Source organism: Diachasma alloeum, unplaced genomic scaffold (assembly GCF_001412515.2).
Source record: "Diachasma alloeum isolate Michigan unplaced genomic scaffold, Dall2.0 Dall_scaffold_00183, whole genome shotgun sequence".
In the NCBI taxonomy this organism is placed as follows: domain Eukaryota; kingdom Metazoa; phylum Arthropoda; class Insecta; order Hymenoptera; family Braconidae; genus Diachasma; species Diachasma alloeum.
Genome location: NW_021680349.1, coordinates 2541051 through 2566663, shown reverse-complemented (window position 1 = coordinate 2566663; position 25613 = coordinate 2541051). Strand labels below are relative to the sequence as shown.

At 37.1% G+C, this 25613-nt stretch overlaps 5 protein-coding genes across 8 annotated transcripts; 3 read left to right on the top strand and 2 right to left on the bottom strand.

The window, feature by feature from the left end:
• Positions 1-126: 126 nt before the first annotated feature.
• Positions 127-2412, bottom strand: LOC107047559 (ninjurin-1). The gene is made up of 2 exons (XM_015270340.1): positions 1070-2412; positions 127-473 (listed from the first exon to the last, which is right to left on the bottom strand). Exons 1-2 carry the CDS (start codon positions 1421-1423, stop codon positions 270-272), a joined length of 558 nt encoding a protein of 185 aa, XP_015125826.1. The 5' UTR covers positions 1424-2412; the 3' UTR covers positions 127-269.
• Positions 2413-2752: 340 nt separating this feature from the next.
• LOC107047545 lies at positions 2753-9016 on the top strand. Of its 3 annotated transcripts, none has more exons than XM_015270333.2 (5): positions 2753-3364; positions 5002-5211; positions 5469-6024; positions 6535-6911; positions 7574-9016. In XM_015270333.2, exons 2-5 carry the CDS (start codon positions 5015-5017, stop codon positions 7731-7733), a joined length of 1290 nt encoding a protein of 429 aa, XP_015125819.1. In that variant the 5' UTR covers positions 2753-3364; positions 5002-5014; the 3' UTR covers positions 7734-9016. The 3 variants fall into 3 exon arrangements, with proteins under 3 accessions (XP_015125819.1, XP_015125812.1, XP_015125808.1); XM_015270326.2 differs by lacking the exon at positions 2753-3364 and adding an exon at positions 3441-3584; XM_015270322.1 differs by lacking the exon at positions 2753-3364 and adding an exon at positions 4550-4680.
• Positions 9016-12451, top strand: LOC107047540 (mitochondrial-processing peptidase subunit beta). The gene is made up of 6 exons (XM_015270317.1): positions 9016-9129; positions 9204-9434; positions 10525-10853; positions 10981-11333; positions 11797-11939; positions 12007-12451. Exons 1-6 carry the CDS (start codon positions 9067-9069, stop codon positions 12349-12351), a joined length of 1464 nt encoding a protein of 487 aa, XP_015125803.1. The 5' UTR covers positions 9016-9066; the 3' UTR covers positions 12352-12451.
• LOC107047530 (zinc finger protein 184) lies at positions 12448-17917 on the bottom strand. Of its 2 annotated transcripts, none has more exons than XM_015270307.1 (4): positions 17561-17917; positions 17121-17492; positions 15653-16288; positions 12448-15140 (listed from the first exon to the last, which is right to left on the bottom strand). In XM_015270307.1, exons 1-4 carry the CDS (start codon positions 17699-17701, stop codon positions 14301-14303), a joined length of 1989 nt encoding a protein of 662 aa, XP_015125793.1. In that variant the 5' UTR covers positions 17702-17917; the 3' UTR covers positions 12448-14300. The 2 variants fall into 2 exon arrangements, with proteins under 2 accessions (XP_015125793.1, XP_015125797.1); XM_015270311.1 differs by having other exon boundaries at positions 15653-16096.
• Positions 17918-18523: 606 nt separating this feature from the next.
• On the top strand, positions 18524-25161 carry LOC107047807 (neural Wiskott-Aldrich syndrome protein). The gene is made up of 6 exons (XM_015270652.1): positions 18524-19021; positions 20644-20924; positions 21213-21509; positions 21641-21968; positions 22697-23113; positions 23969-25161. The coding sequence occupies exons 1-6, from the start codon at positions 18932-18934 to the stop codon at positions 24218-24220; spliced, it is 1665 nt and encodes a 554-aa protein (XP_015126138.1). The 5' UTR covers positions 18524-18931; the 3' UTR covers positions 24221-25161.
• Positions 25162-25613: the final 452 nt, after the last annotated feature.

Below are 25613 nucleotides of genomic sequence, written 5' to 3'. Positions count from 1 at the left end.
GTTGTTGGTCAGCGCGAATTTTTGTCACAAACAAAAATTCGAATTCTTTAGAAATTCGAAGAATTTTTTTTGTCATGGGATTTAATTTTCAATCATAAAAGTAACTTCTGAAGATTTTCACTCACTTTATTTACAAAATATAAAAAATACGATAAAAAATGAATCTGAAAAGTCAAATTCAATTCTCCCCTTTCAGAGATCAATTCTAAATAGTTTATAACTTCGCTACTAAATTCATGTTTCACCTAATAAAATAATCATGATAGAATCTAGGCGGCAGCATTATTCACAGTAGAAGCCCCCGCAACAGCAGGTGGACTCGTGATGCTGAACGCGGCGACGAAAACATTTATTATCGTAATAAGGAAGACCGCAACAACAACGTAGTTATTAATTCTCAATGCTTGAGGTGATCTCGATTTCCCCTTGATGTCGAAGCGTCCTTTAAAGATCAGACTGACTCCCACAGCGACCTAATAAATAATAACAACACAGCAGTTCAACAAAAGCACACGGAGAGAATTTTTTTAGAAAAATTCTAGTGTTAGCACGGGAAAAAAGGCGCAAGGTGACGTACTAGAAATTTTATTGGGGAAAACGTGAATTTTTCCCCATATTTCTGTAAAATTTCACAGAAATCCCCAGAATTTGTACCAGAAATACCAAGAAATTTTACCTTCAGTGGAGACGGAACCCCTTTGTCTCTATCAAATCTTAGAATTGCGTTTTCTCCTACAAACATTAATTTCAATTTGTGAAACTACTTTATCGACTCGATTATCGCATTGTTGAGTCAATGAAGTAGTTGAATGAATAAAAAATAATAATTGCAGGAGAAAACATCATCCTAAAAGTTCCTACAGCCACAGGGGTTCCGTTCCCCCTTAACAGCACTAGAATTTTTCGCAGGGATTGTGATTTTTTCCAGAACTCGCACTAGAATTTTTCTAAAAAAATTCTCTCCGTGCAGTCAACACAACGTCATGTCGACTTTCGCTCATTTCCGAGGTGAAAAAGTACTGGAGTTGAACGAATCAATCTCGTTTGAAAATTTCCCCGGTAACTTTACCTGGAGGGAGAGGCTGATGGTAATGAGCGAAACAATGAACCAGAAGGTGGGGCTCTCCCTCTGGTACTCAACGAGATACCGCAGCTGATTGGCATTAGCTGTGATCAAGGCGACATCCATCATCCCCTGGGCAACAGTCTTCTTCGCGGCGTATGTGGACTCCTGGCGAGCCGCGCGACGCGCCTGGTCCGTCGTATCAACCTCAAGAGCAGTTTCCTCTGGCTTCACTTCAACAACCCCAAGCTCAACCTCATCTCCAAGTGCAGTCTCAGTTACTGAACTCAAATCATTCACAATCGCATGCACAATCGGTTTTTCTATTATTTCCTGGGGCAGTCCAGCGTCTTTAGCCATTTTAATTTGCGATTCAGTTAGTCCCTATTTTCAGTAATAGTATTAATAGTATTAGGTGATCATTGACGGAACTTTTTGTTGCTAATTATTGTTCTATGAATCGAGTTGAAACGAGAAAGCCAAACGAGAACAATGCAGGGGTTTAATTGAATTGTAATTTAATCTAAAGATAGTAGTTATTAACGGCTATTATTGGATTCAAAAATTATTATTGTTGTTAAATCATTATTGTCCGCGCCGCATGGGGGTTTGAATCGGACTGACTCCCGCGGCACCGCACGAGATTAATTTCATCACCGGAAGCAGGAGTTTGCGGGAAAGTGGAGTACGATAAATGAGTTTTATCAAATTTAACTAAGGCTGTACATAAACACAAAAAATGAAACCGCAGCGAGGAAATGCTTGAGGCTAACTGGCCTGGTGTCAACATATTTTTTGTGCAGATACTAAATCTGTGCATAAAAAAATACTCAATACTTCGAACGTCTTCGGAGAACAAGGCGTAATTTCACACAGTTCTTCATATTTTCTTCTTCCTTTGCCAGTCAATTTCATCGTAGTAATTATACTTTTTAAAATAATTCTGTCATTAGAACATACAAATTGAAAATTATGGAAAAGAATAGACAGGATCAAAACAAGTTTTGAATGGGAAATAAATTGAACAATAAATGTTGTATCATTTATTATTCATTTTATTATTAAAATTATCATGCCATGTTGAAGCTATCATAATATGATTTTATCGTGAAATCAAATTAATTGAATAAAATATTGGTAATAAATAACATCTTATTTACGGGCGAGAGGCCAACACGGGCACTTATCATTTTTTTAATCTCAATAACTCCTTGAGTTTGTGATGGAATGGAATATTTTCTTTTCTATCGATCAATTTGTTTTCGAATTCAAAGCATTAAAAAATAGTCAAATAAAATACTGAAATTATCTGTCAATCAATTTATTCATCATTCCTGATAATCATTAAATATAATAATTTTTTATTTGACTTCAAATAATCCAAAATAATGATCAACAATCATAGTAATCGAAATACAATTGAAATGCGCGTCAAGTTTTAACTCAAAACAAGTTTCGAATGCGAAATAAATTGAAAAAGAAAATTCTACATTTCATTTCGGCCAATATCTCCTCCTTATAATTATTATTTATTTTATTATTAAGATTCTCATGCAATGTTACAACTATCAAATCATGCAGTCAAATTAATTGAGTAGAAAATTGGTAAAAATTTGTGATGAGCCTCAATTCATCAATTTCTTTTTCAATTCAGGGACATTCAAAAAATAGTCAAATAAAATGCTGAAATTATCTGTCAATCAATTTATTCATCATTCCTGATAATTATAAAATATAATAATCTTCTATTTGACTTCAAATACCCCAAAATAATGATAAACAACCGCAGTGAACGAAATACAATTGACATTTCGCGCTAATAACCCCAAGAATTTAGTTCTCCCGCCATCTAACGACTAGAAACTCCGCGCCCATTTACCAACCGCTCATAAAACCCACGAATCTAATCCTGTGTAGTTCTCTCCCCTCAATATGGCGCTATTTTGACAATGTTGATGTAGAAAATATATATTTGTTATGAAATGTGCAAGGGTTGAGGCTGAACATTTGAACTAGTAAACAATAAACTCGATTATACCCAGAAAAAAAAAATCCAAAAATATCCAAGAGCCTTGACCTCGTGTATCGAGGCCAAGTTCTCTTTCACTTTTTCCTTCTCCAATCGACGCGCAAACGCATTGACTTGTAGCAAAGCTTCTCCACCTCAGTCCAATTGTCATATGTGAGGGATTTATTGAGTTTTTTCGTTATTCTTTTTCTTGGTTCACAAATCCACAGTGATCGAGGCTCCAGAAAAAGTCCCAGTCGATTATTTTTGGAAATTCATCAGCTCCACGAGAGGTAAACACTCAACATTCACTCGTTTATTACTCATTAGCTCCAATTAATTGTTCTAATTGTAGGTTATACTTGTTGACTCTTGATTACACCCTTTCATTGTTTACATATGAGGCATTCACTCCGGATTATTTCGCAATGGCAGAATCATTAATGGAATAATTGAGTAATTAGTCGATTGACTATTCCTCGAAATAATGAGAATTTCGGAGCAGTTTGAGGGGTATGATAACATTTAACAGTGAATTGAAGAACTTTATTAAAAATAAAGGAAACATCTCTGTGGGAATCACTACGTGCAGTCAATGAAAAAATTAAGTTCTATAAAATTAGTGGGGGGGCACAGAACGCAGAGAAATTTCGGAGCAGAGTATCACTTTGTTTATTTTTTTATTTTTATTTTTTTCTGTAAATCCCATATCACATGATTGACATGCTTGCACATTATTTTTTTAAGGGAGCTTTTTTTCTTTTGGAAAATAGAAGAATGGAGTGGTCAGAGTGAAGACTGAGTGACTATTGTCTGACTTTACATTGAACTTAACAATTTTCGTAAAAAAGTAACGAGACGGCTCAATAAAAATCACTAGGTCTCGTGAATGGAAAAATTAACTTCGGTAAAATTAAGGAGAATGCACGACAACTTTTTGTTCTTGTCAAATAGAGAAATGGAATATTTCGAGTGAAGATTGAATACCTACCTACTGTCTGACTTTACATTGAACTGAACAATTTCGATAAAAAAGTAACGACACGTCTCAATAAAAATCACTAGGTCTCGTCAATGAAAAAATAAACTTCTACGAAATTAGTGAGAATGCAAAAAAAAAGTCGTTCTACATTGGAAATTTTCGAAGTGAAAAATGCATTTTTCCCTTTTATTTTTTGTTAACCCCATGTCTCACAACTACGCACAATTTTGATGAGAAACGTTTCTCGCGTGAAATAAAAATGGAATTTTCAGAGTGACGACTGAATGACTACTGTCTGAATGAACAACCCCAGAATTCACACGAGCAAGAAGCACAAAGAACGGTGGAAAATACGTCTTATCGCTTATATTCCCTCAGTTTTGGGCTTGCTGCCAGAACATAACGAGTGAATATGTGCAAGTCAAAATTAGATATTTCACAAGCATCACAAACTGACGCATTTTTCCCACAGTTCAGTTGTGTCTTCTCCATTTTCATGATAGTATCAGATTTTTATATTCCTGGGAGTGTCAGAGGTACAATGGCCGAGAGGGAGAATGTGGAGGCCCTTTGGGCCAGGATCATAGCCACCCGGCAGCCCATGCATGGTCCAACCGACTGTATCATGTAAAAAATCGTTAAAAATATTTTGACATTGTTTAGATTTATTCGATTGGTGAAATTGTCAAGAAGGGTTGAAAACGGAAATTTTTGAAACAGAATTCGAAGACAATTTCGTTCATAACTTCTAAATTAGCGGGTGTAGAGCAAAAAGCTAAAAAACCTTTTTTTCAGAGAATTCAATTTTCTACGAAAAATCTCTTTTGACATTTTTCCCTAGAACTGATGGTTCTGGAGATATTCGTAAAGTTCTTGTACGAAATTCTTGGAATGTTCTAGATTGATGATTACGTCGTGATATTTGACGATATTCTTTTTGTTTTACAGGTGCAGAAGGAAGATGAAGGTCAAGCGCAGCAAATCCCTGTCCCCGGAGCCGTCGAGCAGTCGAGATGCGAAGATTCCGAAGCTCTCGGATCCCTCCGAGGCGAATGGGGAACCGGAGGTTGAACCGATCAGTATTATGGAGTTCTCTGATGATGTTTTGCTCAACATCATGAAGTATCTCACTCCTCAGGATCTCATGTCTCTTAGTTTGTACGTGAAACATTTTGTTGAGAGGCTTTATATTTTAATTAACAAATGACTTTTACATAAATTAACTATTTCAGCAATTCCTCATTAAATTATTAAATTAAATTATTTATTCATTCAATTATGATCATTTTTTGGTCGACTTCAGGTGAAAATGTCTTGCTATTTCTCTTTATGGAGGCAAATTAAAAATTAATCATTGAGAAAAATCCTGACAAATTCATCAGAATAAAATAATTAATAAATTTTCTATTTAACAGATGCTGCAAAAGACTCCACAGTGTCTGTCGCGATCGAACCCTGTGGCGAACAGTCGACTTCCGATCAACCCCAATGCAAATAAAAGATCTGAAAACCTACGTGAAATTCCTGCAGCCCCTGACGACGAGTATAGCCATAAACGGAAGGACCCGAGAGTGGGACGAAGGTTCTCTGGAAGAACTGAAGAATGACTTCATCTCCTCGATCTGCGAGACCTGCACTGGCCTCAAGGAGTTCATAATCGAGGAGTATTCAATCATAAGCACTGAGATTCGAGTCGTCGACTTTCCCTCGACCCTCGAGAAACTCTCCCTGAAGAGCAGCAAGGTCTGCAACTTGATGACGAACAAGTCGTATTTCTTCAGAATCGACACCCACATGCCTAATCTGACGAGTCTCATTCTCACCGACTGCCAGTGGGTGACTGGTCACTCGTTGCTCGTTATTAGTAAAATTCCGAAATTAAAGGAATTGAGACTGAACTCGTGCAAACGACTGGGGGAGTGCGTGGCGTATGCTAGTCTGGCGACGAGATTTGGGTTCAAAGCGTTAGAGGTAAATTAGAAAAATGTGGAAGGATTAGTCATTGCAAAATTTGAAAATGGTTATTTTTCATTTTTATTTTTAATAAAATTGTTTAACAAATTGTTGAGTTTTAGAAATTTTCCTATAAACGATGTTTTGATAAATGTTTCTGAATTTAATTATCGATAGATTGTCTCAGTTTTGAATGAAACAATTTGATTTGTTTAATTTAGAGATAGTGTTCTAAAGTCGTTGTAATTGTTTCTAATTAAATTCTAGATTCTCGTGAGTTTAATTTTATACCCAATTGATCAAAGAAGATTTTATGGAATTTCTTGCTCACAAAAGAGTCATTTTATAACAAAATTTTAATATGAATTGGAAACAAAAATTGTAATGCGTTGGAAAATTGAGAATTCATCCAAAGGTTTTTTGCTGAGGAAATTTCCCACAAAAAGGTCTTTTGATAATTTTCTCAAATTTCATAATATAAAATTCGATGACAACTTGTTTGATTTTTAATTGATTCTCATTTGACAGATTTTAGACTTGAGATGTACTGCATTCGGTGACAGTGAGATCCGCTGTTTCAGCAGTACGAAGACACTAACCCACATATACCTAGAATACTCCCCCGAATTCGCTGAAACGAATGAAGTCAGAGAGCAGAGACCGCGTCCTCTTCCGCGGCGGCATTATGAGGACAACCACGTGGTCCAATACATAGCGGCCCCTGAGGACGACTTCTACACGTGGAATGATCCGTCGCGTTGTCGAATTAGCGACGGATCGATCTGCGCCCTTGGAAGCTACATTTGCGATCGCGGGGTCCTCGATAACTCCATCAGGGATGTTATCCTGGTCGAGCCCGATATTCGGGTTCTGAATAATCCGGATTTGAAAACATTAGTTGTAAGGTGAGGTTTAATAAATTATTATAGCCCTTTTTCAAATTCTAAATTATAGAAAAATTATATATATTTTAAAAATATATTAAATATATTTTGCGAATCTATTTGGAACTAGTAATTTTAAAAAAAAGTAGACTTTTAGCCATTTAATCATGTAATTACTAATTTTATGCTCAGGATTTATCTCAGAATAAAAAAAGCCCCTGAAGGAATGCGTTGGTATTCGAAATGTAGTACAATTTAATTAGTGATTTTTGTCATTTTTTGTTGCTGCTGACCTGAACATGGCCCAAGCGAACTTTATTAATTTAAAAACATATTATTCATTGGAATAAAAATCAATAAGTTCGAACAATCTCCCACAAACTTCCACCTTTTGTTTTAATTATGTTGGAAATGTGTTACTCATTTCCAAAAATTTGGAGATTGAAAATGCAGAGCAACACTTTACTGAAATTTCTTAATTTTCAGTAGTTCCCATTGCCTGCAAATTTTAATTTCATTGAATATTCCAGAAGTTAATTGATTTGTCTGTAATTCCATCAAAATTTCATGTGAATTCGTAATTGTTGACAATTGCAAGATTTTCCACTGCAAATTTTAGGATTAATTTTTCAATAATTTGAAAACTCCTGAAAAACATTAACAAAAATTCGTATATTTTCCAGGAATTATCCACTGGTCACAAATCAAAGTCTGGTGCACTTGGCTGCGAATGCAATGAGTCTTCAATACCTCGACGTAACGGGCACTGGTGTAACCGCCGACGCAGTAGCTACATTTAAAACACAAAAGCCCGACGTCACGATTATCTCATCCTTCGGGTGAAACCCCCCAAAATCAATTGCATTCAAAATTCAATGTTCGACTGCCATGCAAAGTATTTAAAACCTCAAAATCCACTTGATCAATTCATGTGCAATTTTTCTCTTGAAACGCATGGATTCAAAAATTGTAACAGCATCCCACACTGTATTTGTAAATAACAATTACTTCATTTACTTTTACACCACAGATTGTAAGGAAAATACTGCGCTTGACATTCGAAATTTTGGTAATGGAATTTTTAAGACTGTCATTTCCACTATTATTTTTACTCTATCACCCCTCGTCCCTATACTCTAAATTCATGGGAGAACATTGAAATTGTTATCGACACAATACCATTACTTTAAGGGGAGAAGGCACAAGAATTTCGAAATCTCTGGTGTCTTCATCTACAGTATTGAGAAAATGAAAAAAAAAAAGATTTTTTTATCGATTAGAAAGCGGCTTTAAAGGAATAATATTTTCAAAGGTATCCTCATCACGCGATTCCTTCTTTACATTAAAAAACTGGAGTTATAAACTCATCAGCACGATAAATAAAGGCCCTACGATTTTCAGATTTCAGTGCGGTCTCCCCTTGATATAAGGGCAAATGAGGCAAAACTTAAACTTACTTTTTTTTCAATTTCAAAAACTCATTGAATTACTCATGAAATGTGATAATTTTTTTCTCTGGCAAGTACAACCTTTTTATTTTGTGATGAGCCTAGACTGACCTCAATTGATCAATTTGCCTCCGAGTTATGAACATTGAGAGAACAGTAATGAGTGTCCATTTTGCCCCATCCTCCCCCATTTCTCAAGAATTTTTCTTAAAGTCTCCAAGCTATTCTTTCCCCCTCATTTCTGAATGACAACTAATCAATTAACAAGTCGACAAATCCGTAAAGATATATAACAAATGAAAATATATATTGATTGGAGTTTCAAAAATAGTATATAAATAAAACTCCTGTTACATCTGCTACTCGATATTTCCAACTAACGAATGATAACTCAATTATGTAAAGTTTATCATAATTCTTTTCCATTGCACTAGTTATTGACGAAGAAATACATGTATATTATAATCTAATTGTGTTAATGTTCGTATGTGTTTGGGGTATGTGTGATAAAGTAAATCATGTTTTTGTGAAAAATGTATATTGTTGCATTGGAATCGTACCGTCGAGTTTGGGTATGAAATACTTTCTGCAACTTTAGAATTTAATAATCGAATGACAACTGGGCTTTGTAAAGAATTATTTAATAAAAGAGAATAAAAAAACAAACGAATGGAGAAACGAGCGTCGATTGTTTTGCTTGAGTGGTGGAGGCTAGAACTCGGTTGAAGATGTGGAGTTTACGTGGAGCATTCAGTGTCCGTCCAAAAATTAATTTCAAGGCTTTTTCGAGGGTGAGAACTGTTTAAAATTCACGTGAAAATTATTCCAATCACTTGGGAATTACTTTGAATGTTTGATTATTCAGTTCGCTGCTCGGGAAGTGTCGTCTAGGCCCGCTCCCTGTGTGGGGAGTAATGTTGAGGTTCCTGAAGGAGTGATGGACTCGACGTACTTGAAAAATGACATGAAATTGGTATGTGAGTACAAAGCAGACTCCTGTTTCACTGCTGTGGGGTGTTTTCTTCCGGCTGGGGCGATTCATGAATATCCGAAGGAGAGAGGGGCTGCTTTATTCATGGAGCATTTGCTGTTTCGAGTGAGCAAAAACGAGTTGAAAGATTTATTAATTGATGGGACTATTTAAATGATTAATTGAATGGGGGGATTTTTGAGTTGAGTGGGAGCACTTATCAAGTCGATTTGCTTCTTCTCATAGAGGAAATGATAATCACGAAGGGAATGATAATTACGAAGAAAATAATTATGACAGTGATCATGAAGAAATTATGGCAAAAAACTCTTTGATTTGTTTCTTTTTTTTTATGAAAGAATATCGTGGTATTCTGCACAAAAAAAAAGATTTAAGATTTCTCCTGAAGATTTCGCGGCAGAGCTAGAAAAAATATTTATTTAGCAAAAGGCAAATTCAAGGATTTATCAATTGATGGATGAATTCTTCAGATGATTCATTGGATGAGGGAATTTTCTAGTCGAGTGGGAAATCTTATCAAGTCTCAAAGTTTCATAAAAAAAATGATAATCATGAAGGGAATGATAATTACGAAGAAAATAATTATGACAATGATCATGAAGAAATTATGGCAAAAAACTCTTTTTGATTTGTTTCTTTTTTTATGAAATAATATCGTGTTATTCTGCACAAAAAACAAGATTTAAGTCTCCTGAAGATTTCGCGGCAGAGCTAGAAAAAATATTTATTTAGCAAAAGGCAAATTCAAGGATTTATCAATTGATGGATGAATTCTTCAGATGATTCATTGGATGAGGGAATTTTCTAGTCGAGTGGGAAATCTTATCAAGTCTCAAAGTTTCATAAAAAAAATGATAATCATGAAGGGAATGATAATTACGAAGAAAATAATTATGACAATGATCATGAAGAAATTATGGCAAAAAACTCTTTTTGATTTGTTTCTTTTTTTATGAAATAATATCGTGTTATTCTGCACAAAAAACAAGATTTAAGTCTCCTGAAGATTTCGCGGCAGAGCTAGAAAAAATATTTATTTAGCAAAAGGCAAATTCAAGGATTTATCAATTGATGGATGAATTCTTCAGATGATTCATTGGATGAGGGAATTTTCTAGTCGAATGGGAAATCTTATCAAACCCCGAATCGTCTCTCCCAGAAAGATGTTTTTATTATGCAACGTTATTCCCCGCAGAGAACAAGATGTAAAAACCCCGAAGATATTGAAGAAGATCTGGGGAAACTAGGAGCTAAGCTATCAGCAACTGCCACGAGGGATATTTTCCTCTTCTATGGGACAGTCCCTTCATGGGACTTTGAGCGATTGATGGGGCTGTTGGCGGAAATAATTCTGGACGGAATCATATGCGAAGAGGATGTTGAGAGGGAGAAGGGAGTTATCCTCAGGCGTTTGCAGGAGATGGAGGGGAATTTCGAGGGAATGACGATGGATTATCTTCCAACTGTTGCGTATCAGGGGACGAACCTGGGGAGGAGTATTTACCCGGACACGTGTGTCATCGAGTGAGTTGAAGTGAAGCACAAAATTCAATTCCTTAAATAATTAAATAATAAAGTAGATTTTCTGCTCGTATTGAACAGTGGGTTTTGAATCCCGTGAAAATTCCTCATTTTTAATTTTTTGTTATAGAAATATGACAGCAGACACAATCAACTCCTTCAGAAACCGTCTCTTCAGGCCCCACAACATGACGATGATCAGCACTGGTGGCACATCCTTCGAGGACCTCCAATGCATCACTGAGAGATACTTTGAGACTGAAGAGCCTGACCCCTGCAAGCCGCCTAAACAAATCGACCAGGAGGTGTACCCAGCATCCCTATCCTTCCGATACACAGGCTCCGAGATGAGGTACAGGGATGACGACCAGGAGTTGGGGTACGTAGCAATGGCTGTGGAAGGGCCAGGACATGGGGACTGCGATGATCACTGCGCCATGACTGTTGCCAAGGACTTCGTGGGACAGTGGAGTCTCGCTGATGGTCAGTACCATTTTTTCTTTACATTCAATCCCACAAAAATACTAAGAAAACGTCTGATCATTCCTCTGTAAAATAACTAACAATTCAGAGAATGAAAAGAACTTTTTCATTTAAACAATTCCCCTTGCTGTTTAATTATTCAAATTATTCCAGGAGCAGGAATGGCCATTAGTCATTGGTTTCCATATAATCAACGGAATTGAAAAATAGTAAAATAATTGACAATATGGAATTGTCAATTGTCTGTTGAATAAATAATACTAAATTTTAAAGGATTTTCGATTAACGAAATAATCGTCCATTTTCCTAGCTAAATTATAGATTGATAAAGTAATTTGGAGTTTAAATATTTAATTGATGATTAATTTAATAATTAAAAATTGTAGAATTGTAATACAAACGAATTGACTGGTTCAAAATTTAACAGTAATTCTAATTTATGATTATGGCTATCGCTGTCCAGGAGGCTACAAAAATAATGCTCCATACCTGGCACAATGTGCCTTCGGCACAGACATGTGTCACCTCTACAAATCCTTCAATATCGGATGGCATTGCACCGGACTGTGGGGATGTTACTTCGTGTGCGAGAGAATGCAATTGGAGGTGATGATCTCTGCAATTTTATTTCCGTCAAGACTTTTTTTTCACTATATAAACGTTAAACTTCCAGGACATGACCTTCATGGTCCAGAAGGAGTGGATGCGCCTGTGCACCTCCATAACAAGTAAAGAAGTAGCCAGAGCAGTGAATCAATGTAAAATGCGGGAATTGATGAGTGTGAAAACCCCAGAAGACAGATTCCTCGACATTGCGATGTGCATTTACCATCGAGGGGCTTATCAAACGTTCAACGAGAGACTTTTACGTTTCGATGGAGTGTCTGCAGACGTATTGAGACGAGCAGCTGACAAATACATCTACGATCAGTGCCCAGTGGTCGTGGCACTTGGGAGGATCGAGAATCTTCCTGATTACAATTTCATCAGGTCTTACATGTACCAACTGAGACGTTAAACAGAAAAAAAAATAAGTTTGGTGAATAATAAAGATCATCGACTTTTTCTAGGGTTTAAGACACTTCGCCATTAAAAATAAAATAAAAAATCCCAATCACTCTCAAAGATTCTCTTTATTTGATATTCAGACGTCGAAGGATTAACCATATTACCTATCCCTCAATAATGACGGAAAAATTCTAATTTAGCCGAAAGTTCGATTACAAGTTACAAAATGAAAACGCAATTCGATGAGTTAAAATTATCCATGGCGATTATTAAAATGCAATTTAATCCGTACATTTCCATTTATCTACTCCCCCTTTAATTTTGGTCAATGGCACTCCACTAATTCTCTAATCAAGTCTTCCAGAAATTGTATAATCCCATAACTTCAATCACACTTACATGATAATTATAATATATAATCTATCAACCTAATTGATAAGAATTACACATACAGTTTAAATTTCCTCCTTATTCCTCTCGTCGTCCTCCCTTTACACAATATAGTATTCTTTGGTCTTAAAATCGTCTACTCTAATCCATATACATGTATATACATGTATGTACGCGTACATATAACTAATTATCAACTAAACACACCTTCCCTAGAACTGTTTATTCCATTTTTTTTTTAGTTTGAAGGGCCACAGCTGACCGTCAATTAATGAAGAATTAAGAAATGTAATTAAGGATTGAAGTTACATCTACGTGATGCTTCGCACTGCGATCGAGTATTGCACAATTTCGCTGAAAAATAATTCCTCAACGAAATCAACGAGTTCGTCGTTAGATTTTGTCATGTATTCAAAATAAAAAAACCTAGAAAAAAAATATAATAAAATTTTCTAAAGCTCCTATGGCTCCACACAATTGTTACCACGACACAAATCACTATAAGATTCCCCAAAAACCAAATATTTAAATAAAGTTAAATACTTATGAGATATCCTAGTGGAATTATCATTTTTTTTCTGAAAAAATAGTCGATAACGGCGACACTGCGCCCATCATATGTTCAATCTCCAATCGATAAACCTAATAGTACACTTCAATGTATTTTGCACGAATATCTCCCCTGTCTCTCCCTATTTTAATAACGCTACCCTCTACCCATCGCACCTGCAATTATAATACTTCAGCATTCATCTGATAAAATATTTACACTGTTATATAAAGTCTGTCAGTCTCTTAAGCGCACTGCAAAGAATTCATGTAAAACACTTTTACACTGAAGGGGGTTTGTTTTGCATTATTTTTTATCGATGTGACGAAAAACATTTTGATTATCGGTATTTTCATTTTATATTGTTATTAAAGTACAAAATTTGCCAGAGGGGTCAATATGTTTATCGAATAGAAAATAAAAAGTGCTTGTTGGCCGAAGAGAAATTAAAACTAAAAAAGCTGTGTTGCATTTACGAGCACTCGAGAATTTTTTTAAATATATTTTTTTCATTATTCTGAAAATGTTGGAATGTCAATAGATCTTTTTTGGAGTTCATGAAATACTCTACAAAAAAGACATCTTAACATTTTGTTCCCAAATTAATTGTGATTGAGATAATCACGAAACAAAATTTTGGAATTTCACAAAATTTACATTTTTTAAATGTCAACAGATCTTTTCTGGAGACCATGCCATTCTCGACAAAAAAGATATCTTGACATGTCATTCTCAAATCAACCATGATCGCGCTCATCATCTAATAAAGAAGAATTTTGCTTTGCATTTAGGGAAAATTACCCCCAGTTATTCAAAAACGAACGGATCCATAGAAAAATAAAAAAACCATCAATTTAAAAGATATTAGCGAAATAAACTGGAGCTAATCCCCCGAAATTCCCAAGCTCTCGTAATTGCAACCCAGCAGACGCGTGCCTACAACCTCCCCCTTAAACCACAACAATCTTATGATTATTGCCATTAGGAAGAAGCACATAGTAGACACGCTTACCCTTATCTCATTGAAACCCTTGAACATTCCCCTGATACTGATTGCTCCCAAAGTTCTGCTGCTGCCCCTGCTCCCTCTCCCCCACCCCCTGCATCTCGACAACCTGTCCCTCCTGACCACTTCCACTCCCCAAGCTGCTCGTGCTGGTGACACTACTGGTGACAACCCCATTACTGGTGCTGACAGCAGCTTGCTGTGCCTGACTATTCTGACTACTCTGACTGCCATGATTATTCTTCGATCGATGTCTCAGCTTGTGTGTCGTCAAATACTGCTTAACCGAGAACGCTTTATGACAGAGATCACACTTGTAGGGGAGTGGATCAGGACAATTCTCCCCTTCCCCCTGAGTAGGTGCATGAGTGGTGAGATGCATGAGATAGTAATGCTTAACGACAAAGGATTTGCCACACGTTTCACAGATATAGGGCCCAGCGACCCCATGAGTCTTCCTGTGTTTGTGAAGATTGTCCTTTCTCGAGAAGCTCTTGCCACACATCTCGCACTCATGCATCTTCTGCCCAGTGTGTGACACTGAGTGACGCACCAGGTGCTCCTTCCTACTGAACGCTTTGGCACAAGTTGTGCAGACATATGGCCTCTCACCAGTGTGCAATTTTCGATGTTGAAACAGGTGTTCTTTTCGTTTGAACGGCTTACCACATACGTCACAGCTGAATGATGTTGTTGTGCCATTTCCAGTCAGTGGCTCGTCCTTGGTTTCAATCTCGGAGACCTCGTTCATGAGGGGTGAACTTGGACACTCGTGGCTGTTCATCTGGGTTAATGACTCGAAGGTCTTGCCACAGTCACGACAGTCCAGGTTCCTTCCAGTTTGACAGATCGCCTGGGGATTCATTAAGAAATCAAGTCAGAATTGCTAACAATTTTTATTTTGCCTTTCAGTGATCAAGGAAAAAGTCAAAGGGGATTCGAAAACAGCTGTGCATTCGGTTGTTTTTTTTTTTCTTAAAAAAATTGCACTATTCTTTCCAACAAGACAACTCACATGATTATTTAGACAAGAACGAAATTGGTTACTTGAAATTCTCAAAAGAAAAAATCTCTGTGGCTTAAAAATTGAGCTACCTCTGTAACGAACAGTGAACAATTTTTTCTTTTGCACTAATTCTTAGTTTTTACACATTCATAAATGATCTTCAACGTATGGGACTTCTCACCCCATTAGCCCATGACTTTTAAAGCTCGCGGTAGTCCCCCAGTTAATCTAACAGCAATTAAACGATTAATCTATGCATTACCGCTCCCCATGTAATAGGACTTTGTATCTTTAAGCATTAGTAAATAATTGAATTAATACACTCAAGATTGTTAATAAATAATAATAATAAAGATTACCTGAGGATTGACTGTTATCAGGGAGTTTGTTTCTGGACAGGTACGTATGCGTAGGAATTCAGAGATTTGCCCAATCGAATTTCGAGCAATTGCGTCATCTGATTTTATAAAATCCTTCAACTCTTTGACGTCGTCTCGAGGGGTTTGTTGTGTGATCGCTGAGTCCTTGAAGTTGAGACTGAGAAAGACCTCTGGAGTGGCTTGGACTGCTGCGTAGTTCTGGACACTGGCGTCTGGAGACTCTAGATTTTGATTCTCATTTTCTTTTGAGGGAAGTTGATCCTGTTCTGGCTCGACATCTGCTGCCTTCAGGAGAACTGTGCTGACCACCTGGGGCTGTTGGGACTGATCCTTCTCGAGTTGTAACTGGCGTTTCTCGAACTCTCGTAACTGCTGGATCTGGGTTATTGTGCTGATTGGGTTTGGTTGCTGGGAGCGCTGGGTCTGCAAGTTTATTTGACTTTGGCTCTGAATTTGATTCTGCACCTGGAGTTGGGGCTGGGGTTGGGCCTCGGTGAGGCGAGCCTGGGGGGAGGAATTCTCGGGGGACAACTGCTGGGAGGTTTGTTGCTGGTAGCTGTAGTGGGTCTCGGCTGTTGCCTCGACCACTGCTGATGCTACGCCACCAGATTGCATCTGAAAATTGGGGGATTGGGTTCAATGTCGAGAGGAGATAATTCCAAACAGAATGAATTTCATGTTTTAGATATTTGAGTATTCGATATTCTTTGGAAATTACTCGATGTTCTGAAAAATTAGATTAATTGAAATCAGTAATAGAATTGTGAAAAGTAACTAAATGGGTTCTTGTTAAATCATCAATGTCTCCTGGAAAAATGGAAAATTTAGGAAAACTTTCTTTTAGTTTGCTTTTAGAAACGAGTGGATTTATTGAATAATATCTAACAACTATTTTTGAATTTCACAAAATTCTCCGTAAAAATATTTCTCGAAGAATTGCCTCCTGACGATTTTTTTTCGAACACCTATTTTTGTTATTCTAAAAAGATCTTGTAATTTAGGATTTTTGTCGTTCTTGAGATTCTCTACAAACGAAATATTTCAACATTTTGTCCTCAAATCAATCACAATTTAGAGAATATGCTAATTAAAGAGGATGTTACATTAAATTTAGAAACAACTCAAATGTAGAATGGATCTTATATTTTATGGGTATCAGAATAGAATGAAAAAACTGATTGATTTGTTATTGTTTCACGAATTATCCAACATTCTAAGAAATTGAATTAAAATCACTAATGAAATAATAAATAGACCCTTCTTATATCCTCAATATCTCCCAATCAAATGATACGATTCCACCAAATGAGAGCTCATTTCAAAGCCTGAAAAAATCCCTAAAAAATGAGAAGTGACTCTCCAAGATTCACTCAGCCAATATTGAGTTATAACCAATTAAAAACGGTTGATCAAAAAAAAAAACAGGAATAATGAAGAATGAAAATACCTGCATGGCACATTTGTACTGCTGCACCCTGGCCTGCACCCCACTGATGATCTGTATATTCGAGGCATTAAGCCCCCCCACAACAACCTGCTGCTGTCCCTGGGACTCCGATATGAGCGGATCGCTCTCCTCCTCCTCCTCAATCTGATCAATCTTGAGTGGATCCTGAGGGCTGGAGGGTGTCTCCTTCTCCGTGCTCTTGACATAGACCTTCCCCTCCTTGAGAAAGTCCTCCGAGAACCTCAACGAGGTGAAGTACGACTCCAGCATGCCCTCAGCACTGACAACAGTCTCCCTAAACTCAATGTAGTTCTCCAACTTCCTCACACACTCGTGGCAAACGATCTTTGGTAGCGAGTCCTCCTCCAGAACCTTCAAAATCACCCACCGAAGCCCCATAAATCCCCAGTCTCACCAATAAAAATAACAAAATAACTAACCTGAATTGGCAGATACGTTTGTATTTTACTCTGGAGCTGCCTGCGACGTCCCTCCTCTCGAAATATATTCAATTTATTTCCCTCACTGCTTGTGCAGAGTCTGCACAACTCGTAATAGTTTACCCTTCGGTATCCAGACATTTCTCCCCTTATTTTTCCCGCGCAATTAATACACAAGTCCTCTGTGCAATCCTCGTTACACAATTACGATGAACACCCTCACAAGAGCACAATTATCTCGTCACCATTTTTTAAACTCGGAGACACTTTTATTACGAATTCCTTCGGGATAATAATTGGACATTTGTTGACATGAATGCGAGGGCTCAGGTGCAAACTGCAGACTCGATTTATCCAACGTCCGCCATTTGCAATTTTTTTGGCAACATGGCCGACTGCAGCGCCGGAGGACGCCCGCGAAATTATTCAAAATTTTTTGACTATTGAAACTTTAGCCCGTTTCTGAAGACTACTGTTTCCGCTTTCGTTTTTCATTTCCATTGTTGGGCATGTGCAGAGGGTTTTGCTAACATTATTCCCAATTTATCGAGGAGATAACGGCTGTTTACCTGCGGGGGGAATGATCGCGTCATAATGAGTCATGTCGTAAATCGAAAATGAATGCAGATGATTCAGTACCTCGACAATGGGATTTGCATAAAAATCACGTCACGAATTCCCGTGGAAAATCGTCATTCCTGGTGCTGGGTGCGCCGAGATTTCGCGGATTGTTTTTTTAGTAGATAAAAAGTGAGTTTCGGGGAAGTGATAAGAGATTAGACCCCGCGATTCCGCGAACTCGAGTTTTTATCGAGTACATGTATCGGGATTGATTTTGGAGATAGCGGGGCATTCGGTGTTCACCTGAATTCGGTCAAGGGACGGAAAAACAGGGGATTAATCGGATTTTCGTGGGGGACGGGAGCATGGGAGGGGTTTAGGTTATGAAGGGAATGACGGAACGGGGTCCATTGCGAACCGGATGGACGGGAATGTCATCAACCGTCATTTGAGTTTCCTGTGCCCAGTGCGCCAGACGTACGGGGAAGTATATTTGCCTTCGTGGGTGGTGGGTTTTTTAATGCCCCCCTCCGACACACAGTTCGAAGATAAATGTCGGTAGGGTATCTGGCAGATTGTTTTTTTTTTGTTGTCGATTTATTTTGTTTTCATGGTGATGGTTAATTTGGGTGATAAACAAATTGTGCGAGTGATTAAAATTACGATGATAATTGTCAAGTGCCAGTGGTGAATGATAAAACATGCGCGGAGGGCTGGAACAGTGAACATTTTTCATCGAAATATTGTATTTTTCGACGGGGGTAGGCTAACACCGATGAACATAACCTGCCGAGCAGGTTAATACGGAGTATGAAGAGCACCAAGGATCACAGGGGATGTGTACTCCTCAGTTCTGAGGAGAACGAGGAGATTTACAGGTTAATTGGAAATCGTTGCCAGGTGAGGGTTCATGATTGAAGGCTTTTTATTGCTCAACCGTGAGAATATTCGCTCGTTGAGTCAACACTGACCTACATTTTTACGCGGATGCTGACTGTGTGAATTTGGTTTTTTTTTTGCCATTGTGGAGAGTTATTATTCATTGTAGTTTTGGTGACCTCGATTCGGGGACAATTGGGTTTACGGTGTAGGTGGGAATTGATATTCCGGGGATTTTGCTGGGCGAAAGTGCTATTTCCACATTTCGGATTTGTCATTGGTGGCTCACTCTTGGACTTTGGTTTGTCAATGGGACGAAGAGGAAGGAGTTCTGGGGAGAACATTTTAAACGGCTCTGGTCGAGCATTGTCGATTTTTTGGAGCAATTTGTTGAGTTCTGGGGAGAGGAATTATTAGATTGGGGATTCAGCTGCTGGATTCGACAGGGAATATGCATGAGCCTGGAATCCTCGAATTTTATTTTTTATTTTAGAGATGACGGATTTTTTTTAGATTTATTCGTTGTTCATTAGTTCTGCTTGATGAATTAGTATTCTTCATTGCCATCGAACTTTCTGGAGCACTTTCTTGAATTTTGTGTGGAGAAATTCTTTGTTGGAGAATGAATATGCTGGATTGAGTCCAAAATATGTGACTAGAATTCTTGGATTTTTTTTTGAGTGAGAATCTCATGTGGTCTGGGTGACGACGAAATCTTTTCTGAATTTATTGAGGAATTATTTGTTACTTACAGTTCGTGAAGAAATATTTTTGATTCAAACTGATCTTGAAGCTAAACTTCTGGGCCACATACCACAATTCAGACATTTCTATGTCACTTTCTGGAGTATTTCCTTGAATTCTGGATAAAAAAATTCTTAGTTTGAGGATGAATATTCTGGATTGAGCCCAAAATATGTCCCTAAAATTCTTGGATATTTTTTTTTTCTAGTAGGATTCTTTATTTGCTCCAAATGACGCAGAAATTTCTTCTGGATTTACTGATAAATTATTCATTATTTACATTTCATGAACAAATCTTTTTGATTCAAACAAATTCTATAATAAAATCGACGAATATTTTGCATTCAATCCAGAATATGTATGACCCTAAAATTCTTGTATTTTATTTTTTATCATTAAAAGTCTTCATTCGCTCCAAATGATGGCAGAATTTCTTCTAGATTTATTCATTATTCATTAATTCCATTTGATGAATACCTATTCTCGATTCAAACAAATTTTAAAGTAAAACTTCTGAGCCACAATGACAATTCATGAACTGTCATCGAACTCTGGACTATTTTCTTAAATTCTCTCATTTATTTTCAGTAAATCTAGTCCAAATCCATCCCGAAATTACTCATACTTCATAATTGACGAATAAACATTCTCCCTACTCAGTCCAAATGAATGCACAATTCCCTCTAAATATTTCCACAAGTGTTTTCCTATTCAACAACTGATAATGAACAACAGATCTGCTTATAAATGCCACGCAGATAACCCTCAGAAATTATCATTCCCCCGAGCCTAATCACCTGCTTAAATCCCAACAATTATAGCAAAAACCTTAAACACTCGATAAAGAAAGAAATATATCGATAACAAATAAAAACGGAGTTATGCAATTGTGATTGCAGTGCCTAGCGGCAGGAGTCATACAGTTGTACTTGACTGAGCCTCCTGCCCATCGAGAATGGATAAAGAAGAATACCGGTGTGATAACGTTGATAAGGGACACCTCAAAACGCAGTTACTTCCTGAGATTGTACTGTTTGCAGAGGAAAGCCATGTTGTGGGAACAGGAATTGTATAATTCAATGTCGTACAATGCACCTATGACGTATTTTCATACGTTCGAGGGGGAGGATTGTATGGCAGCATTCAATTTTGCTAATGAAACTGAAGCCGTGATTATGAGGTACCAATTATCCTCTCTCTCAACAATTCAAATAAAAAAAGAAGATAATCTCCTGAGTTTTCGAGGAATATCTCCGAATCTAAGGGAGATGACGAAATTTTCGTAAAAACCTTTTTTGTAGAGCGCATCGAGAGCTACAGAAAAGCTCATAACAAAATTTTTTCTATCCCCCTTGGATTCCGAGATATTCAATGAAAACTGGCCAATAGTCAAAATCGACTTGAATCGTTTTGCCACTTCGCTATTATTAATGGATTTGTCTTGATGAATTTGGTCTCTCTTTTGTAGGAGTGTTCTCCTGGAGAGATTAAATGCGAATAAACAAAGGAGACAGGACAGAAAAGCGAGATTGGATGCTGAGGCGCAACAGAGAGTGGTGACATTACCCAGGAGAAGTCCTAATAGTACTCCTGATTTCACTGGTTTCTCGACGAATACAGGTGCCAATACGTTGAATGGCTCCCCATCGTCGTTAGGAGTCAATGGGAGTCTGGGAAGTTCAATGTACAAGAAGAAAAACAGGCGGGAGAAGGATCCCAAGAGGAAATTAACCACTGCTGACATTGGTTTACCCTCGGATTTCAGGTAATGTTTGTCGATAATTAAAAAATGCACATTCATTTGTCTCAAATTTTTATTCAATGAATTTTCATTCGTGCTGATGTATAATTTAGCCATTAATGATGTATTCTGAATTAAGTAATTGGGTTTTGCAGGCATTTAGCACACATGGGGTGGGACGCCCACAAAGGTCTCGACTGGAACCCAAATGATCCAAAACTCAAGCAATTTTTCGACGTGGCTGGCATCACGAGACAACAGCTGACGAGCAAAAGCACTCGTGATTTCATCTACAGTTACCTCGATGCGGCTGGTGGAATGAAGGCGGTGGAGAATGACCTTGGTAAATTGACGAGACAAGCTGGACCCACCAGTACGCAGTCGTTGCCAGCATTACCGGTGCCACCTGCACCCAGCTCTGATCCACCTCCCCCCATTCCTGCCAGGACGGTACCTGTTACGACGAGTCCTGGAATGAACAATGTGAGTTAATCAATTATCCTCATTAAGGTAGTTTCCGTTCTTCTTTGGCGAGGAGATGAAACGATTTTATGGACTGTTTATCTGAAGAGAATGCTGCACTCAATTAAACAATTATTGCATTCTTCTCATAATGATTGGAAGAGGGAAAAATGGTTTCTAAAGGTTTTTATTCGATTTTTTTTTGTTGATAAAAGGGTAGGAAAATTCCAATTTTTTTTTACTGCATGGATTTTCCTAAAAAATCACACTTGGTGATGTTTTTAGATTAAAAAAACTAAAAGTAAAGCATTGAATATGTTTTTGGATGCAGTAAAAACCGCACTGTCGAATGGTCAAATCGCTAAATCTCATTTTATTGAAATCAGTTTCAATTCAAGTCAATTTAATTAATTTTAATTTGACTATTTAATTCAAATAATTCAAATCGCTAATTCTCATTGTAAATGAATGTTATTGTCTTTTGGAGACGAACCAAAATATTAATTGAGAAGGATTTCACAAAGAAAATAATAAAGTACTCAAATATTGCTCATTTTTCTTCCAAAATTTTTTTTTATTTGACTCAAGAATTGTTATATTGTCCTCGAAATGTTCAAAGAAATAAGAGAACTCATTTTTTTATTTTTTGTCACAATTAAATATCGAAAAATGCAGAAAATACAGATAAAGAATTTCGTGTGTTTGAAAGACGCCTCTGAATGTCCCCGTGCGTGTGATTTTATTTATAGAATCAAACAAGAAGCACACGACCATTGCCACCAGTGCGAACGAACGTGCCTCCACCCCCTCCGAGTGCTCCACCTGCCCACAGGACCCTGCCATCCCGGCCGCCACCCCCCTCAGGCTCCCCCGGTTTACCTCCACCTCCGACCGTACCACCGCCACCACCAAGAAGCACCTCCAACACATCGAACGTCTCCAGCGTCTCGAATATCTCAAGTGTTTCAAATTCTTCGAGTATTTCAGCTCCAGCACCACCTCCACCACCACCCCCTCCCCCTCTTCCCGACTTTGGAAGTGGTGATAGCGCAATTAATAATGCAATATCACCAGCGAGAAATGGTAATAGTGGAAATAATAATGGTGATGGCGATGATCTTAGGCCGAAACTTATGGATGCTATTAGAAGTGGTACAACGCTCAAGGTAAATAAAAAATTTTCATCATCTCAAATTGATTTATTCATTAATCTGGTTTTATGTGGTTTTTACGCTTTATATGGATTTTACGTGGGTTATTCTGAAAATGTTACAAGCTAATGGGTTTAAGGAATGATCTGAATGAATCTTCTCTGTTGCTCATGGAATTCTTTACAAAAAATGGCGAGAGATTTTTCTCTAAACCCACTTCTTCCTGAAATATTCCCGACGTAATTTCATTTCAATTCTTGCGTTAATTTAAGAATATCCAAGTAGTTTGGTTATTTTTCTCCAGTAAAAAGGTTTTCTACTTTTGGAAGTTGCCGGACAGTTTCATTATTTAAACTTTGAACATTTATTTAAAATTTTTATTTATTTAAAACAGACATGTTTATTATTTTATTGTTATCCATAATTGTACTATTTAAACTTTGCATGTCTGAATTTGAATCTCATTTGAATCATTTGTTTGGAATCGTAACAAATTTATTCATATTTAGAATTTTACCAGAAACCGATGTCATGTCTAAAAAAATGGGGTTTTCGGAAGTTTAAACAATTTCAATTATTTATTTATAATCGAGGAATGTTAAAAAAAATAATAATTCTCTGTAAACCGTAATTTGAGTGACGCTGATTCATGATTTTTTTCAAATTTTTCTCGCCTAATTTAAAATTTCAAGCAAAATCTTGACAATTCTGAACAAAACAGTCTTTCACACATTTTCCTCTAAATCCATTTCTTCCTGAGCTATCTACGAAATATCAAACTGATTTAATTTCACCCGTTGCAGTACTTTAATTTTTTCACACTAAAATAGATCAATTCTCATCAATAAACTGTTTTTTTTGTTCATGCAGAAAGTGGATCAAACCGAGAAGAAGCCACCCCCAGTCACCGACACCCGCAGTGACTTACTAAATCAAATTCGCGAGGGAATAGCCCTGAAGCCAGTGACAAGTGATCCAAAGCCAGCGGCGCCATCAGTTCCCCAAGGAGGTTTAGCCGGTGCTTTATCTCGAGCTCTCGCCGAGCGTTCGAGATTGCTCGGTTACACCGGCGACAGCGAGGAGGAGAGCAGTGACACCGACGAGGACGAGTGGGACGAGTAAAACAAAAACGAAAACCCATCACAAAAAAATGCATAAATTATCACTTCTGTACATAAGAGAGCGAGAGAAAAAAAACCTGTGTTAGTGGCCTCGTGGGTGGAGAGTCTTTCAATACGCCTGTGGGACATTTTTTTTCGGGGACACGTCACTCTGGTAAGCTCATTAAATCACCGCATTAAACGCAGGACTCAATAGTATTCTAAAAGCAAATTAATGCACTAGCGTATGAAAACAAAAACACAATAAAAACGTGTAAATTTTTCTTTTCATATCATGTATGTAACTCAAGTCTACGTGATGTGCTCACAAATATACATATGTATATACTAAAATGAGAATTAGAGAAAGAGTAACGACGAATAGAGGCCACACCTACGTGTGCCTGCTTACGTCTCGTGTTGCAGTATAATTCTGTTACCTTTTTGCTATTTTTTTCCGATATGATGGAAATTATTTCATCGATGGAGCATTGATTGTCATCAGATGAGAATTAAATTTCAATGAATACTGAATAAAAGAGTGATTAAACAGGTGAATTTTTAGCGAAATATATAAATATTTATATATTGAAATTCACCACTGAGGAGAAATCCTAGTCAAACAGAAAGAATTATCAATCCTGATAAGTTAACGTATTTTCATTATATTACGATCTTTTTTTTCGCAATTCGATACAGTGTATTACACCGGAGGTCTAAGTAGTTATTACTCTAAACTCAGAGTTTAGTTTTTAATGATGAAGTACTACTTACAAGGTTTGATTAATAAGTTAAATTCAAGGGTATTCGACGATTATCCTTCAAGCATGCACAACAGTTAAATGTGACAATGTATTTGTATTTATAATTTATGAGAGTCGAGTATGATTAATAATAACACTAAGTCAGAATTAACTGGGAGTAGGAAATTAAAATGAGATGATTAAAAATGTTTGAAAATTAGATTATTTGAATTAGTTTATTTAAGGGAGGGGAGGGGGAGTGAGGATTATCTTGAAACTGAGTAGAACAGTGGTTTATAAATACAAAGTTTCTTCCATTAGAATATTTTTACAATCATCGAAAGGAACAAGCGCGATTAAACAACATTGAAATTGGATTATTCTCAGAGATGAACGGAGAGTTTCAGTGAAACAATTGGCGTATGTGTTTGGGGGGAGGTTAATATTATTTATTTGAAACAATCAATTCATGTTGAGCCAAGATTAATTATTATATGAGTATAAATATATATCTAGGGTAGATGGAGGAAAAATTGATTGAAGTGTTTTTTCGTGAATAGAATGCAAATATGCAAGGAGCCTGTACATAATTCTTCATTGAAGAGCATATTTTTGCAATTAATCGTCAGTGATATAGCGTAAATATACTTTAGGGATTTTTTCGTTTGTGTT